The sequence below is a fragment of the Apis mellifera genome, linkage group LG16 (genome assembly GCF_003254395.2).
Source record: "Apis mellifera strain DH4 linkage group LG16, Amel_HAv3.1, whole genome shotgun sequence".
Classification (NCBI taxonomy): Eukaryota; Metazoa; Arthropoda; class Insecta; order Hymenoptera; family Apidae; genus Apis; species Apis mellifera.
This window is the reverse complement of record NC_037653.1, coordinates 1,143,401-1,160,246: the sequence shown is the minus strand read 5'-3', so window position 1 is coordinate 1,160,246 and position 16,846 is coordinate 1,143,401. Positions and strand designations below refer to the sequence as shown.

The following is a 16,846-nucleotide window of genomic DNA, read 5'->3' as shown; positions in this document are numbered from 1 at the left end:
ATCATCGGTTCTATTGCGCTTAAAGATCGTCGCACATTTAATAACACAAAGCATGAACGACATATTCATATTCTTCACATGTATTTTAACTATTTGCAGTTATATAATTTATCTGTTATCAGTTACCCGAAATAATTTTACAGTTTTGATCGCATTTGTTTTTTTATTATCAAAAAAAATATATTTCATCAATGTAAAAAAAAACCTTGGGATTGACTTTCGCATAATTTTGGATGATATGAAATTTTACATTTTTTTCAGTAATATCAATTGTATAGGCTGTTGTAAAAATTTAAAAGCAATTTTACAATATTAATATAGTTGTTCAAAAAATTTTTAATTTTATTCTTTGTTAATAAATTTTCATGATAAATTATCTCATAATAATTTACTAACAATTGTAAATTAACTATTTTTCATACATATCAATATAAATCAATTCTTTGCAATTACAAAATGCTTTTAAAAATATAAAATAATGTAATATAAAATATGTATATCAATATCATATAAATTATATAAAGTCCAATATTATTGTGTTAAATATATTTGTAAAGTTTAAAAAAGATAATATAATTTATTTACATTATAGACGACATTATTTAATAAACTTGTTAAAAATCGGTATCAATTGATAAAACATCTATATTTAATGAGAACAACCACAAAGAGTTAATTGAAATGCGTCTACTTCATAATAACGCCATCTAGGGATAGTACAGAAGAATGTTTATGCTGTGCTGTGTCGACAAATAAATGTACCTCTATCAAAATACATATAATGTGAATATATTGATATTTGTCTATCTTGTGAGTGTTTTGTGTTATTGTATGAGCAACGATTTTTATTCGTTATTCGCTTTTGCACGATTGATACTTATTATTTCGCTATATTCTATTCGAAAATAGTTATTTTTTATGATAAAGATATGTGACTAAATCGTATTATGATGTCGAAACGAATACATATGAAAGCGAGGAGCAATTCGGGCCAACACTTTGTTCGAACATATGTACGATGATCGTTGTTATTACTGTTATTACGCGTCTTTAAAAACGACAAATCCGTGCATTGGAAAGACTCTATCGAGAGAAAGTGTCTCGATAGATTGTGTACCATAAGGCGAAGGAGCTAACCCTTGTTTGAGATGGCTGATATTTGTTGTGTTTTTAAGAGTTTAAATAACAACGTTTTATTACTTTTATTATATTGTTCTCAGCATGCTTTGATAATGCTACTATATTGTATTTAATAACTGTACACTGCATTATTCTTGGTTTAAGTTTACATATTTGACGCGTTGTGATTTAAACACTTAAAGTGATATATATATATATATATATACACACACACATATATATATATTTATTTCGATGTCGAGTGCAATAGTTTATTTTTGAAATATGAAAATTGAAAATTGAATGAAACTTTTTTAAATAAAAGTTTTTATTTATTAAATTTTTAAATCGTTTCTTTGTTTTCAGTTCTCTGTTTTTAGTTAATTTTATTTATTAATTTTGGTGTTTTAATTGTTATTTAATATTCGTTCAATAAAAATTGAAAAAAATCATATATTTCTTATAAAAAAAATGTTTTAAGATAAAATATTAAAAATTAAAATTATTTTCTTCAATTAAAGTTTAAAATTGCTAATATATTCCATATATATATAGAATTTTATAACCTTGAAACTTTTTTTTATAAAAAATATATCGATATAAACGAAATTGCTATTAATATCTAGTTTTAATTTTTATTTAATAATAAAATTAGAAAAAAGTTCAGTTCAGAAACTGACATTAAATTTTAGATTAATAATATATGATAAGCCATCATCGAAAATTACAACGTTAATTTAAAAAAAAATAAATGTTCCTATTTAATTGGAACTTTTCTATTTTAAAAAAACAAAAATTATTTATGCAAAAATATATTGAATTTTCAATTTTAATTATATTCCATAATTATTTTTTCGATCGAAAAAATAATAAAACTACTTTATTAATTAAATATTTTAATAGTTTCATTCAATCTCTATCAGAAATAAACGATTCAATCCGATTCGAAAAGTAAACTACAGCACTTTGCAAATACCGTTATCATTTGTTAAAATTTATTGAAAACCTATAAATTACTTTTCGTATGCAAGCCTGTTTTGTTGCATGTAATCCTTCACGTTTACACTTGATAATTTGTTGCATTAATATATTTAGAGACACGTATACATGTATGTGTGTGTGAGAGTGTATGTGTGTATGTATGCATGCATGCATGCATGTGTGTATGTACGTATGTATGTATGAACGTATGTATGTATCTATTTATCTATTTATCTACTGATCTATCTATCTATTTATCTATCGATCTATCTATCAATCTGTTTATCTATCTATCTATCTAATAATATGTATATCTATCCTCGTATGCTTGCCGCGTGTATATCTGGGATTGTATGCGTGTGTGTAATTGTGTGCGACGTACGTTTTCAAATGATGTACATTTTCAAAAAAAAAAGATATCACTAGATCGGTTACGATTACAGTGTGTAGGCCAGAAGAGTGCCAAAGTTAACGAACTATTGATGATTTTGTCTATTCAATTACGTGTTTGATTACAAATTTTTTTTTTTTTTCTTTTAATTTTTCTCTCCCTTCTTTTCTTTTCTCTTTGTTTTTCGAAATAACAATCAATCCCAAAAAATATCTAGCTTCATAAATATTTTATATTTAGTTTTTCATATATATATATATGAAGACCATAACAAGATTTGATAAGTCCATTTTAATATTCTGTTTTTTCACGTCAATTAGTTGAGAGAAAAATAGCTGGAAGCTGAGGAATTTTATAAATCTCAAGATTTTAATTATAGATATGCAGAAAAATTATTAAAAAAAAAAATACCAACTTTAAAATCGTGCTATTATAAAAATTTAAAAAATGTGATTTATTGAATTTATAGTGGTCTCATTTTTTTTTATAACGATCATTTTGTGCATTTTATTTTCTCATTTTTAAATGATTAGATTATCATTATAAAATGAAATAATAAATATACACAGGTCTCAAAAATTGAACTGAGTTGCTTTTTCTATATTGTTGCTTTGATATATTTTTTATATTTTTATATTTTTTATAAAGTATCGAATGTGGCTGAATACTTTTGGGATTAATTGTTCCATTTTAATTATTTTTTGTGCAATATTCAATTAAAAACAACAAAGAAAGATGCTATTTTTGTTTTTGTTTTTTTTTTTTTTTCTTTTTCATTCCTTACGCGGACAAAATCATTGATCGTTCAATAGTGGTCGTAACATGTTTACGTCTAGAGGTAACTTTCATCAGTTAGATTTATTTATTAATTTTTCGAGAAATTTTATAAGAGAAGAGAAGAAATTTAATGTATGTAGAAATAAAGGAGTGTAAATATCGAGAAAATCAGAGTATTTTGTTCGCTTCCTGCCAAATGAAATGCCCATATATACCAATGTTGGGCATAAATCGATTAAAATTTTTAATTTGGTTTATTGATCGAAGTCTATAATCAAAAAAATTAATTACCGAAAATAATTAGTAATATAGAATAAATTTTTATAAATAAATTTAATAATTGTTTTATTTCAAAAATAAGTAAAATATGTTTAATATGACAAAAATAATTTTAATTGAATTAATAAAATTTTTAATTTAGTTTTATTTTTTAAAAACTAATAACTATTAATTGATGATTAATTTTTTATTATTATTTAATATTCAATATTCAATGAATTTTTTAACAATTTTAATTTTTTTTAAACATAAATATTAATTATATTAAAAATCAAATGTTTATTTTAATTTCTAAATTAACAATTAAACAACTTTTAAATATTTTTGACTAAGTATTTATTTTAATCATAATTAAAAATTAAATACTTATTTTAATTGTTGTGCCTTGCATCTTGATCATAATCGGGATTTCAAAATAAATTCTTTTTTATTTGTAAAATAAATAACAAAATGTGAGACACTGTATAATAGATATATACGTAGATATATCTTTAAAGAAAGAGATAGAAATTATACATATTTTGATTGCTGAAAATGTAACTTTAAAATATCTATGATGAATTTGATAGATATTGAAATTAGAACTTTTCATTATCTTCATATATCTCTATATTTATATTTTCAGTAATCAAATTATAATTATTAATTTATAATTTTTTACATTTTGAGATATATATAATTTGAAAACGACTTTTAAAAAGTAATTTTGACTTATCATTTTTAAGAATTAATAGACTAACTGATAACCAAGCTATAAAACAAAATCAAAAAAGAATACAAGATATAACTGCAATTAATAATTCAAAATTTAATAGTAATCATTTATCATTAATACCATTCAATTTTATCATTCTATCGTGCATAGATATTATCTCGAGATTTGTTTTTCAGATAAAGTAGCACGCGAAGGCATAGAAGCGGAATCGATACGAGTGAGAAAAGAGCCGCAAGATCCGTTAGAACAAAGCTTCACGCCAAGTTTGGCTCGACGATTGAGCAGAAACTTGATCGAACAAACCAGACGCTCGTTGACGAGATCGCCATCTATATCACGCGAGGCCCGAGCTCAATCGGCCGAAAGGGATCTAGTTCCGTTGAATTCTTTGGATACGTCCGATCTCGCAGACCGATCTGTCTCTACCATTTCCGATCAGACCGAATATAAAGACCGGTCGGCCAATCGTCGAGCCATTAGAAGGACAAATAGTTTGTTGGATCCATCCACTGAAAGAGAGAAATCACGAAACTCGGCTCGTCGTTCCGTTCTCAATCTCTTCGATGACGATGATGTCGATCATTGTTCCTCTTTGCTCTCAACATTTCCCAGGGAAACTATGGTCCACACTCTGGGCAGATGGTATAAGGAAACGAGCGGTAGCCGATCCAATACGGGAAAACTTCGGAAGGACAGTTTTCGTTGTTATCGTACAGAAAAGATTCAGGAAGAAACCGCGGATGATACGTTCACGGACAGAAAGGAGAACAATATGGATACCGGTTCGGTGTCAGAGTCCACTTCGGCCTGCGACTCGAACGCAAACCCGTTGGACGCGACATCTAGCTTATCCACCAAGTCGGAATATGAAACGTCACCGACCGAGTCTTCCTCCAACATAGTCGAGTACAAATCCGCGTATAAGTCGGATCCATCGAGAAACTTCGAGGATAGAATGCTGGCCGCGGAGAATTTAATTAAAGAATCGAAATTAAAGAATCTGAGATCGGTTGATAATCTCAGTTACCGAGACATGGACAAATGCGAGAAACGTTCATTGATCGGTGAAGCAGGCGGACCATCGACCGTCTCAAAACGACGAAGCTGTATACCCAGCTTGAGATTGCGATCCGGTTCGTTGACCAGAGAACCGTGCATCGATCGTAGGAAATCGTACGCTGACTCGCAGGATGTTGCGAGCCTTGTCGTGCGTGCTCTTGGCCCGGAAAAATCATTGCTCAGCAAGTTTTTCAAAACGAACGGAAACAAGCAGTTGGAAAACGAAACGAATGACAAAGAAAAAGAAACGGAGAAAGAAAACCAGCAAAAGTCGAAGCAACGCCGGATATCGAGATTCCTGCGCCCAGATTTCTTCGATACCCCCAGAGAGGAAAGTCGGTATGCGAAAGAGAAGGAAGCGCAAAAAGCGGCGGAAAACGAGCGTCGCAAGTCTCGATTTATCCGGCGTAAAAATGAGAATAAGGCAGCGCCACAAGCGGCAGGAATGAAGACTACGGGTGCAACAACCAGTCGAGAAGGTAGCGTCGATCGAGAAAAGAAACGGGAGAAGGAATTGAAAAATGAGATCAATTTGTTGAGAAGAGATCGAGGATCGCGAGAGAAGGAGGATCCCCACGAGGAGAAAAAAAGTGTGGACTCGTCGGATAAAAATACTCGAAACGGATTTTTACATTCGTTGGAAAAGAAGTTGGAAAGACTTCGGTCCAATGACGAGCAACAAGAGGAGAAGACGATAATAGAGAAGCCAGTTGCAACGGACAAGAAAGAGATGGAAAAAGAGATGTCTCGGGAACGATCCGCGCCACCTGTCGACCATCCTTCTTCAAATCATTCTGACAACACTGCTACGAGAGCGAACAGTGCCGAGGATTTATCTCGAAAGAAATTGAATCAAAACTCCTCTAAAAGCAAAGTCTCTTCCGTCCTCGGTTTGTTTAAAACCGGGGATACAAATAAAATCGTGAATGGAACTCGATCACAGACTGCAATTTTAACGAAGTTGAAGAAAAGTCCGCCAAAATTGGTAAAATCTGATGTTATTTCCAATGAGGACGCTACCGTTCCTGTCACTACCAGCAAGATACCAACTAAACTCTCAAATACTGATTTCAAGACGATGAAAAAGAACGGAGATGCGAAAAAAATGGAAAAGTTGGAAAAAACAGTTAGTTCCTCTATGTCCGAATCTTCAAAGAGATTCTCGTTGAAGGAAGGATCGAAACAAGAGAAAACATCGGCCTGCAAAGAAAGAAGTGCATCCCGTGAAAAAGAAATTGGAGGAGAAAAATTGACGAATCAAGAGATGGAAAGTGATGCGCGCGAGAAATCGAATAACGATGAGAAAGAATCCGTGGAAAAGAAATCGACGAGCAAAATGAAAAAAACGAATCGATCTTCGTTGGAGAATGGTTCGTCTATGGAACAGAGCAAATCCGAAGACACGGATAAAAAAACAAAGAAATTAATTAAAAAAACTTCTGAAACTTCAGAAAGTAACGATTCTAGTGGTGTAAAGAAAAAAAAAATTGTTCGAGTGGTGAAAAAAGTCGCAAAGAAATCAAATAACGATGCCAGTACCGATACTGATAAAAATTTGGACGAGAAGGAAAAATCTGGAAAATCACGAGTAAAGAAAAAGATTGAGTCAAAAATCGGGACTAGTATCGCGAAGAATGTCACCGAAAAGACGAAAGAAAATAGTGGAATAGAAGCGAAGGATAAAACCGGTGGAAAAATTTCAGCTATTGGAGATCGAACTAATTCTGGAGACGAAACAATGGCGACAGAAACAAAAAGTGATCAATCAAAAGGACAGGAATCTCAGCAACGAGCAAATAGAAGCAATTTAAAGCTTGATCTATCTAAAATACCCCAACACTCATTCAGGAATGTCACACCAAAAAAGGATTCGCCGAAATCAGATGCGCCGAAAAATTCTGTCGATTCTCCCAAATCAAACGAAGATCTTTCTGGCAAATTGATGGAATGTCTTTCAAAGGTGACACATCACGCCAACATTGCTGGTAATAAGATAATCATGGACAAACCGTTACGCGCGAAAGATGTGGCCGAATTGAAGAAAGAGGTAACTGAATGTGCGAAAATCATCGAGAGCCACGCGGAATCGATGGCAGTTGGTAATACGGAATCAGAAAATCCTCCAGAAGTGGCACCGATTGAAGAAGAAATAAAAGAGAAAGAATCAAAATCGACAGATTATCCGAATGAACTCTTCTCTCCAATGGATGAACCTGAGAGTTTCGATTCGTGGTCGGTCAGTTCAGCAGAAATGAGTCACGCACGGCCCGACTTGCATTCTCCAACCTCGCCCTCACATTCGCTGTTCAATCGAAACGACAAGTCGGATAATTCAGAGTCGATTATCGACCGAATACGCAGGCGCAGTTTCTATTCGCGATTTAACGATAGGCGAAGACCATCATTGACCGCTCCTCCTCCAGGCGTCAATCTACCAAGCTGTGCAACGCTGCCGAGAAAATTCAGTTTTTCAGGACATCGGGAACAACGTGATCGCAGCAGGTATGGAATAGGATATACAGGATTGGCCACGGTTTCGAAACCCACTCTCAGGCACACGGCAGAGAAAAGTTACGGCTTATACACGGAAGATGGCGTTGCGATCGGTCGCAATCGCTCCCTTGACCGAGGTATTCGTTATTCAGATGCTGGCTATGTTACCGATCTTAAGTCGCCGACCGAACACGTGTCCGTTCTCTCCTCTTCCTACGATCCCGTTAGAAGGTATCTCAGATCACCGACTTTCGACCTCTCCACTTCTAGGTCGAGATATCATAGTGCCGATTTCTCTGCGGATGCAGACGTAATCTACAAACCTTCTCTTTCCGGTTTATCAAATGATTCTGGAATTGACAATCATGTTTACATCGGACTTGGTTATTCCTCCCTTCCAAGAAAATATGGAATCTCAGAACCGAAAACTATCGAATATTACGAGGAACTTCTGTCTCCAAGTACGACGGATTATTTACCGGCTAGAAGATCACCAATATCCAACGAGTATTCTAATAAGTGCGAGAACGGATATTACAATGGAAATTTGGATACATTTAGTCGTCAAGTTGAACAATCTAATATTATGAAAAGAAAACCTAGTTCGGAGAATGCAAGAACGTTAGAGGTTTCAGAAAGTGGCGCTTCGAGTTCTCCCATCTCCTGTGATGAACAATCAATGGAACAAAAAAGGTAAGGTGTTTCTTTTTTTCTTCTTCCATTTTTTTAAAGATATGATTATCCATAATATCGTTAAGACATTATAGAAACAAGATAGATAGATAGATTACAATATATTAATTGTAATAAAATCATTCAAAATATAGAATGTTTTATAATATGTAGAAATAGTTTCAGAGATTAAATCCTCTATTATTGAAAATAATAAAAAAAAATTATACAAATATATATATATATATATATATAAATGATGTATTTTGTTAATTTTATATATTTCATAAATTATATATAAATTATTATAAATATCATACATTTTTCTTTTAAAATTATTAAAGAATATTTAAATTTTCTGTATATTTTATTAATGCAAATTATAATCAATATTTAATCTTAAATTTTTTTACAATTGATTCTTATAAGTTTTGTTGTACATGAATTCTTCTTTCATTGATTTCAGTCATTATATCACTATAAATTATTGCTTTTTATTATATTATAAAAATATATTATAAAAATATTATAAAATTATATTTATATTTTTATATTTATAATCTGTATATTCATTATTAATATCTGATTATATATATTGCAATTATTTTGATTAATATTTATATAATATATATTAATATATTAATATAATAATTTATATTATTTATATAATATTAAATTTTCTTAAATCTTTTTTAAATTGTTATTTTTATTTACTTTTACAATAATTTTTTAATATTATGGATATATCATTAAATAATATCAATAAGATAATAATATATATCGATATATGTTCCATTCCATTTTCTTGTATAAATTTTTCATAAATGAATTTAATATCAAATTCGTTTTAATTTTTCAGAAGTAAAAACGAATGCACACCCGAAGTGAAATGTCTCCATTCAACGTGTACAGAACAAGTGACAAGTTGCGCCAACGATCACAGTTAATTTTGACTACGTGATAATACTTTACAATCACTTTGCAATTTTTCTTCGATATACGACGCCGTTTTGTCGGATTCATTTGTGAATACGATATTCGTTATTATACGATCACCACTTCTTCGTTGTAAAACTTTTATAGTCATTTTTCGTTTTCCTATAAACGAATTTCCAAACTATAGCGAAATAACGTTCCTATATATGTTACAAGGACGGACACATCATCGTCTTTCGATTATCGATTACTAATTTTCTTCTAGTCTATTAATTTAATTTAATTTGAGATTTTTGATAACATTGAAATTATTTGATTGTACCAAAGACAATACTCATCTCACTCAATATTGATTTTTCTTCAAGATCGGCAAAATCTTTTCGATTGCCGAATGTTTGTGGCACAATTATTAACACATATTCCACAAAAAAATATTAAATCGATATTGATTTTTGCAGCTATCTCATCTCATATTTAAGAATCTTCCTCTTTTTTTTTTTTAAATTTAAAAATACGTACATTGTATTAATTGTTTTCTATTATTATTATTATTATTATTTATCATCATCAATTATCATCATTATCTCCATCATAATCATCATAGTTATCTTTATTATTACTATTAATTATTATTATGATCATCATCATTTAAGATCATCAGTTACTATTATTTTTTGACTATATTACATAAAAGTGTGCCTTGAAAGTGTTGCTGCGACGTAAATTGTATTTCTTTTTTTTTTTTCTGCGTCTCAGCTTGCGTGTTAATAGCAAAACGTATATACAATCTAATCGAATGATCGTTTTTCTCTTTCTTTTTTTCCTTCTCTTTTTACTTTTCTTTTTTATTTCCTTAAAAATTGCATACGTTGCATAGGAGTGATTTTAGCTGCTATATGTGATTAAAAATTGCAACTTGACACGAATATTGTAGTAAGATATTTTATTAACAAATATTATGAAAATGTTATGAAAATGAAACTCTATACGAATAGGAAATTTGTTCGTTATGTGAAATATTTGAACTTATATTTCGATTCGATTTTATTATATATATTTAATATTTTATTCGTTATGTATTTCTAAAAATGTTTCGAGCACAGCGCCTCTAAGTTTTATCGCTTTTCGTGTGAATCTCTTCTTCTATTTTCATTTCTACATTTTTCTTCGAATATTTTCTTCAAAGAATATTTTAAATATTTGCTGTAAATCTTTGACTGATTAGACACGGTCTTCCGCTTACTATGTATGCGTTTTCTATTCATATTTTAAAATAAAGTACGCTACTCGAACAAGCATCGTTCGCTTGCCCATTGTTAAAAACTGATGTTTTTTTTTTTTCCGCGTGACATTTCAATCCAGTTTCCAGTAATAATTCCGATAGATAAATTTTAGTGATACTTGAAATCGCGATGAAGGACGACTTGAATCCCATACAATTGCGATTTTATAACGAAAGATTTAAAAAAGAAAAAAAATATTTTCGACTGCATGAAAAATTTGTAGCTATCGCGCGAACGAAACCTCTAACCGGTAAATTTTACGCGAAACACGATGTGATCCCGGAATGCGAGATTCGACAAGAATATATCGATTTGATTTCGAAACGGCTACTCCTAACCCCAAAGGATATTTATACGTTCAGGCCACCAACAGTGAATATGGAGTACGCGATATATAATTACATCGAAAACAAATACACGTATATCTCTTATGAAATAATCTTTTCGTTCGTGATTCGAATTTTATAGGTACGGTTGGTTTTCCGAACTCTTGATACCTCGAACGAAAGATCCAAGATTATGCTTCCCTAAAAGGCAAACGGATTTCATATCTAACGAGCTTAAAATACGTCACGTACAAAGAGGTTTACCGATCGAAAAATTTGTCGGAATACCATTCAAAGTTTAAGGCACGCCGTATCAATCATACTAACGATCGTCGACAAAATTTAATATCGATGTTACGCCCGCCCTCGTTTCCTGGCAACAAACGAACAACACGGATCCCGCGCTTCAACATGCTATAGGCCAACCAATTTTCCGTACGCATCGTTTCCTTGCTCGAGGAAACATTTTTTTGGAAGAAACGCCATTTGGAGGGTGATCGCGCGAATTTTTTGAGCAATTGGACAACGCCGCCGATCAACCTCACAGGCCCCCTCTTTGATCGTAAACGTTTATCATAGTTTAAACTTATACCGAAGAAAATGATTTTGAGATAAAAAATATTTCGATAACCTGTTGGTTAAACGAAACGATCATGGCGGGGAAAGGTTTCTGTGTAAAAGTAAAACTTGAATTACACGCCGTAAGTATCACAATTTGAATTTCAACGATCAATTAATATTCAATGTTAAACTTATACGAAGACCTAACCTCTTTTAGATAACGTGTCCGGGTGTATGGTTGTGTCCTAATGGGGAAATAGCGCTGCGAATAACCAGTCTTGGTTCCGTCCTAGAATCTCACAGAGTATCACCGATTTTTCCACTATTATTTCACAACGAGTTTAACTTTAAGAAAACTTTCACACGGCTGGCTGCTTTGACAGAGTTGCAACGGATTCTGGAGAAGCAGCCTTTCTATGCGGAATTGATACAATGGCTTAACCCGTGTAATCGACCCATCATCTTGGCCACCTTTCATACTACTTTAGCTGATCTTCTCTATCCCGTAGCTCAGTGCAAACGTTTACTACCTGGAGTCGACATTGATCTACTTATGGATCCCACTAAATATTTCCCTGTTAATATCGTTTTTTTATTTCTTCCTTTGTACAAGTTCAATTAAAAATAATATATCATTATTCTTTTTATTTTACTTATGCAGGGTATTATAGCACCTAAAATCGAGATTTCGACAAAAACAGTCATAGAAGAAGTAAAAACGATTTACTGTTCAAATGTTGACCAATCTTGTGTATTGAATCCAAAAACAATCAATTCTAAGGTAAAATATTATAAGTATTATTAATTCCTTTATTTTTATTATCTAATGCGTCAATTATCAATCAATCGATTCAATAAATATGATTTTTAGCAAAAATCTTACACTCACAAAAAACGAGCCGTCAAAGGTATTATCAGGCAAAGAAAAGTTTGTCATAGTCGAGCAAAAGCGAAAAATCAAGTTTGCTATCCGTAAGTATTATTAATTTTATTATTTATTATTATTATTATTATTATTATTATTATTATGATTATTATATATAATATTTATTAGTAAATGAATATAGATAAAATTATATTATTCAAACTTCATTAACAAATATCAAATGTAAATATGGCATGCTTTCACAGTGCACGGCACCGATGCAAATCATGTAGCGATATAATGCGCCCATATCAGATTGAACCATATCGAACTAGTCAATGTTACCATCCATTGAAACAGAAATTAAAAAGCCAAAAGAATCTTGCCATCCAAATTGACGCAAATGATGCATTGTCATCACATGAAATACCTTTTATTTGTGGCAATCTGCATATCTTTGATAGCTGCCCTGTCTGTTTGAAGTATAAATGTTATTTTTCCAGTGAATGTGACGGTACTTCTCCCGATAAGTCGATTCCAACAAACTTGTATAATTGTCAGCATTACGGATGTCATAATTGTTTACCGAATAGCCAGTTGTCGCGAGAACCTATTTCTACGTAAGTTTATCGTACATGATACAATTATTTGTTAAATGATTCGATCACTTTATTTTTCTTTTTCCTTTTTTCTTTCTTTTGTTCTTGTTTTCGTTTTTATTTTTGCAGAGTACCAGGCTTGGCATTTTCGGCAAAGGATTCCAAATCAAATGTATAACTTCCATTGCTCGTTAATCGTTTTTTATAATAAAATGAAATCATCAAGAAAGAAAAAAAATACACAAAAATAACAACATTTTATTGTATGCAATAACAATTATTCGGATTTTGAAATTTGAAAAATCTTACATTATAAAAACATATACTTTTCTTTCAATTATTCGATAGACGAAAGATAAATGCAATTTTAAATCGATCAAATATAAACAAATATTAATAATTTAATTAATATCAAGATAAAATTCTAAATTCAATTTAATATTTAATAAATACTTTTCGTCCTAATGAATACAATGGAGTACCTTGAATTCTCGAACCGCAAAGATGCACTGATTTGCTTAGCAATGCTGGACATCTCAAATATATTCCACGACCTTCTGGCGTCCATGCTCTTAATGAGACGCTATTGTTTTCAAATGGTGTAATTGCGATCCAACCTGCCGATTAAATCAAATTATATTAAAATCATTTCAATTATTGTTTATTATACAGATTTACCTATACTTGACAATACAATATCTCCAGCAGATTCATTTTTCACACCAGTTATTTTTATATCCTTTGATTTGAATTTCGGCCATATTTTTAATCGATTTTGATCGTTTGTAGGTACGACAAAAGCTTCAGTTTCTAACAATTGATTATATATCTCTTCTGCATCAAAAGTATAACATATTGTTATAGGTAATTTTTTACTTGCAAACAAAGTGCATCTATTTTTCGATAAGAAATACATAAGAAAATTTAATTTGTTTAATTTGATTTAATAATTCTCTAGATGCATAATAACTATTTTTCAAAATGCGGTAAAAAATATAAAAATTATATATATATGTGTATACCGTATAAAGTATTCTCCTTCAAGATAATCTAATCTTCCCATACCAGCTACAAATATAGTTTGTTTTGGTTTTAACATGAATGTTCTTGGTGTAATAATTTCCTGTGGTAATGTTAACAATAATTCATCAGTAGTTAATAAATCCAGTATTTGGTCTTTCTGAATAGTACCCGGAGTATCATAACACCAACGACTTCTTTCGTACTCGGGTTCATTTAAAAAAATCTTTTTCGTCATGAATTTATGCGATTTTTCTAAAAAAGGATCGATACTCTCATCTTTTATTGAGTACTTGGTAAATGATTTACCAACATGTTCTAAATATAAATAAAAATCCCATTTAAATGAATATTCGATTTATAAATTAATAAAAATTAACAAAAAGATTAAAAATTTTTTAATTACCTTCTAATGTTGCAAACATCATATTTCCTGTTTCTTTAAATTTATAATCCCTATACTTTGACTCTTGCATCCTATAAAATTTTTCCTTTATAAGCCTTTGTGTTCTTATCGCTTGTTTTTTCATATTCGGATTTAAAATTGGAAATTTGAGTAAATTTAATGTAGTTCCTGGCCAAGTAGACACTGTAGCACATTGTACGAGATCGATAGCTTTTACTTTACAGTAATCGGAATTTAATAATGTATTGAACAAAGAAGACTTTCCAACATTCGTACAGCCAACTAAATATACATCACCTGAAACATGAATGATGAAGTGTAGAAAAATATTATAAAAAAATAAAAAATATAATCAAAAATTTTTTCCTATAAATCAACAAATACCTTTATATCTCCATTTGTACTGCAACTTATTTATTAACTGTTCTATACCATATCCAGTTTTTGCAGATATGAGTTGGACATGTGTAATGTTTTCTTTTTTCACACCAGTTACCTGGACTACTGTATTTGTTAAAAGTTGCTTAATGTTCTCAAGAAACTTTGGAGAATCTCTAGGCAATAAATCTACTTTATTCCCAACAAGAAAAATAGGAGTAAAAGGATGCATGATAGTTTTTAAATCAGGCCAAATACTGCAAGGGAAATCAGTCAGATCGACTATAAGAATAATGGCACATTTTTTAGTTTTAATTACTTTAAGTAAGTTAGGATAATCTTCAATTGATACTTTCACTTCCAAAGCTGAATTGTAAAACTTCAAAAAATGACATCTTTGACATATTGTTGATTTCAAGTCTTCATTATTCTTTGAAAATAATTCTAATGGTAAATATCCAGGAATTTCTGGATCTTTGCAATGCAGTAAAGCACCGCAGCCACCACATGGTATAGAACTGACTTCTGAATCAGGATCTGATGTACCATAACAATTATAATGTATATTAAGTAAAGTATCGTCAAACTGTTCATAATCAGTCATCCAAGTAGATGGAATTTTCCACAATTCTCCTTTTGGTATATTATTGTTTTTTTCTATATCTTCAAATATAGGAATATTTTTATCGTCATTCAAAGTATTATTCTGCTTTATTTGTAAATATTTTTCATACAATTCTTTGTACTTTTCATTTGGTAAATTTATATTTGCTTTTTCTGTATTAATATCATCTAGCATTTTTGTATCAGTTATTTCATATGAGTCTACTGCCGCATATGGCATATATATAGGTTTTTGTTTTTTCACAGTTTCATTTTCACATTTATCAATTTTTTCTTCATCTTTTTTTTCTTCAAGAATATTGGTCTCTTCTTTATCTTTTAACCATTCATCTAGCATAATACTATATGTTTTTTTCTCATTTATTTCGAATCTCATCGCATTTTCTTGTTCTATTTTTTGTTTTTGTATTTTTTTAAGTTTTGCAAATCCTACTTCTTTATAATCTAAATAATCGCAATACAACAATTTATTTCGAAGAGATAAAACTTTTGGATTCACCTTAGATCCAATATTTCTATATAAAATCGTTTTTTTAAATTGCCATAATCCTAAATTATGGTATATATTATGATTACATAATTGAAATAAGCAAAATTTTAGATTCGACATTTGTATAATAACATATAATGATATTATTTAAGATATTTTTTTATTTAGGATATTTTTTCTTGTTATTAAACGTTCAATATATTGAATTTTTTAATATTTTAAAATTGAAAAATATATTAAAATTATCATACAATATTAAATATTGTTTTTATTATGATTTGTATTAATTACTATTATTACTCATAATTATTGAAACTTGAAAAAAATAATTAGAATATAAATATATTTCTAAAAAGGTTATACATAACCTATAAAGGTTATTCATGCATTAAAAGCTGATAGATACAAGTGAACTGTGAGTCAAAAAATATCGATAAAATCTACTAGTGAAAACAATCGTAACATTAAAAAATCACTTAAAAGGCATATTGAAATGATATATATTCACTAAAAATATCAGTTGAAATATATAATATAAACAAAATGAACATTTTTTTATAAAAAATTTTCTTTTATAAAAATTTTGTTTTATTCGATTTCGATATATCGATCAATTTTTTAAAAAATTATTTATGCGATAGTTCTTATTTAAATTCTTATTTTATTTTTTAACGCAGTTTATAAAAATTTTTTTGCTGTTTTTATAACTACTATATATTACATTATAACGAAAAATGATTTGAGAATGGAGAAAGAATATAATATCAGCAAATCCAAAATACACAAGTTGATCAGAGTTGAATATCTGAATTTCGATATTATAAGATATATATTATAATTATAATTATGTTAATTTATTTTTAATACTATTG

At 29.9% G+C, this 16,846-nt stretch overlaps 4 protein-coding genes across 7 annotated transcripts in view; 3 read left to right on the top strand and 1 right to left on the bottom strand.

The window, feature by feature from the left end:
* LOC409952 overlaps positions 1–10,720 on the top strand; it is a 28,738-nt gene extending 18,018 nt beyond the window's left edge. For all 3 annotated transcript variants that reach the window (XM_016916922.2, XM_016916921.2, XM_026445860.1), the window contains 2 exons: positions 4,439–8,507; positions 9,346–10,720. In XM_016916922.2, coding sequence (XP_016772411.1) covers positions 4,439–8,507; positions 9,346–9,433 — 4,157 coding nt within the window. In that variant the 3' untranslated portion in view covers positions 9,434–10,720. The remainder of the gene's footprint in view (positions 1–4,438; positions 8,508–9,345) is intronic.
* Positions 10,721–10,793: 73 nt separating this feature from the next.
* Positions 10,794–11,360, top strand: LOC102654268. Its single transcript, XM_006557706.3, has 2 exons — positions 10,794–11,088; positions 11,174–11,360. Exons 1-2 carry the CDS (start codon positions 10,835–10,837, stop codon positions 11,331–11,333), a joined length of 414 nt encoding a protein of 137 aa, XP_006557769.1. The 5' UTR covers positions 10,794–10,834; the 3' UTR covers positions 11,334–11,360.
* Positions 11,361–11,408: 48 nt separating this feature from the next.
* Positions 11,409–13,377, top strand: LOC726460 (spermatogenesis-associated protein 6). Of its 2 annotated transcripts, none has more exons than XM_006557707.2 (6): positions 11,409–11,732; positions 11,810–12,169; positions 12,254–12,373; positions 12,464–12,564; positions 12,961–13,077; positions 13,186–13,377. In XM_006557707.2, exons 1-6 carry the CDS (start codon positions 11,685–11,687, stop codon positions 13,232–13,234), a joined length of 795 nt encoding a protein of 264 aa, XP_006557770.1. In that variant the 5' UTR covers positions 11,409–11,684; the 3' UTR covers positions 13,235–13,377. The 2 variants fall into 2 exon arrangements, with proteins under 2 accessions (XP_006557770.1, XP_001122192.2); XM_001122192.5 differs by having other exon boundaries at positions 12,724–13,077; positions 13,186–13,312.
* Positions 13,295–16,085, bottom strand: LOC413531 (nitric oxide-associated protein 1; the record flags this gene model as incomplete). Its single annotated transcript, XM_026445864.1, has 5 exons — positions 13,295–13,673; positions 13,735–13,949; positions 14,079–14,394; positions 14,483–14,779; positions 14,867–16,085. Coding segments are annotated over 5 exons (2,229 nt in total), but the record flags the coding sequence as incomplete, so codon positions are not given.
* Between the last annotated feature and the right edge of the window lie 761 nt (positions 16,086–16,846).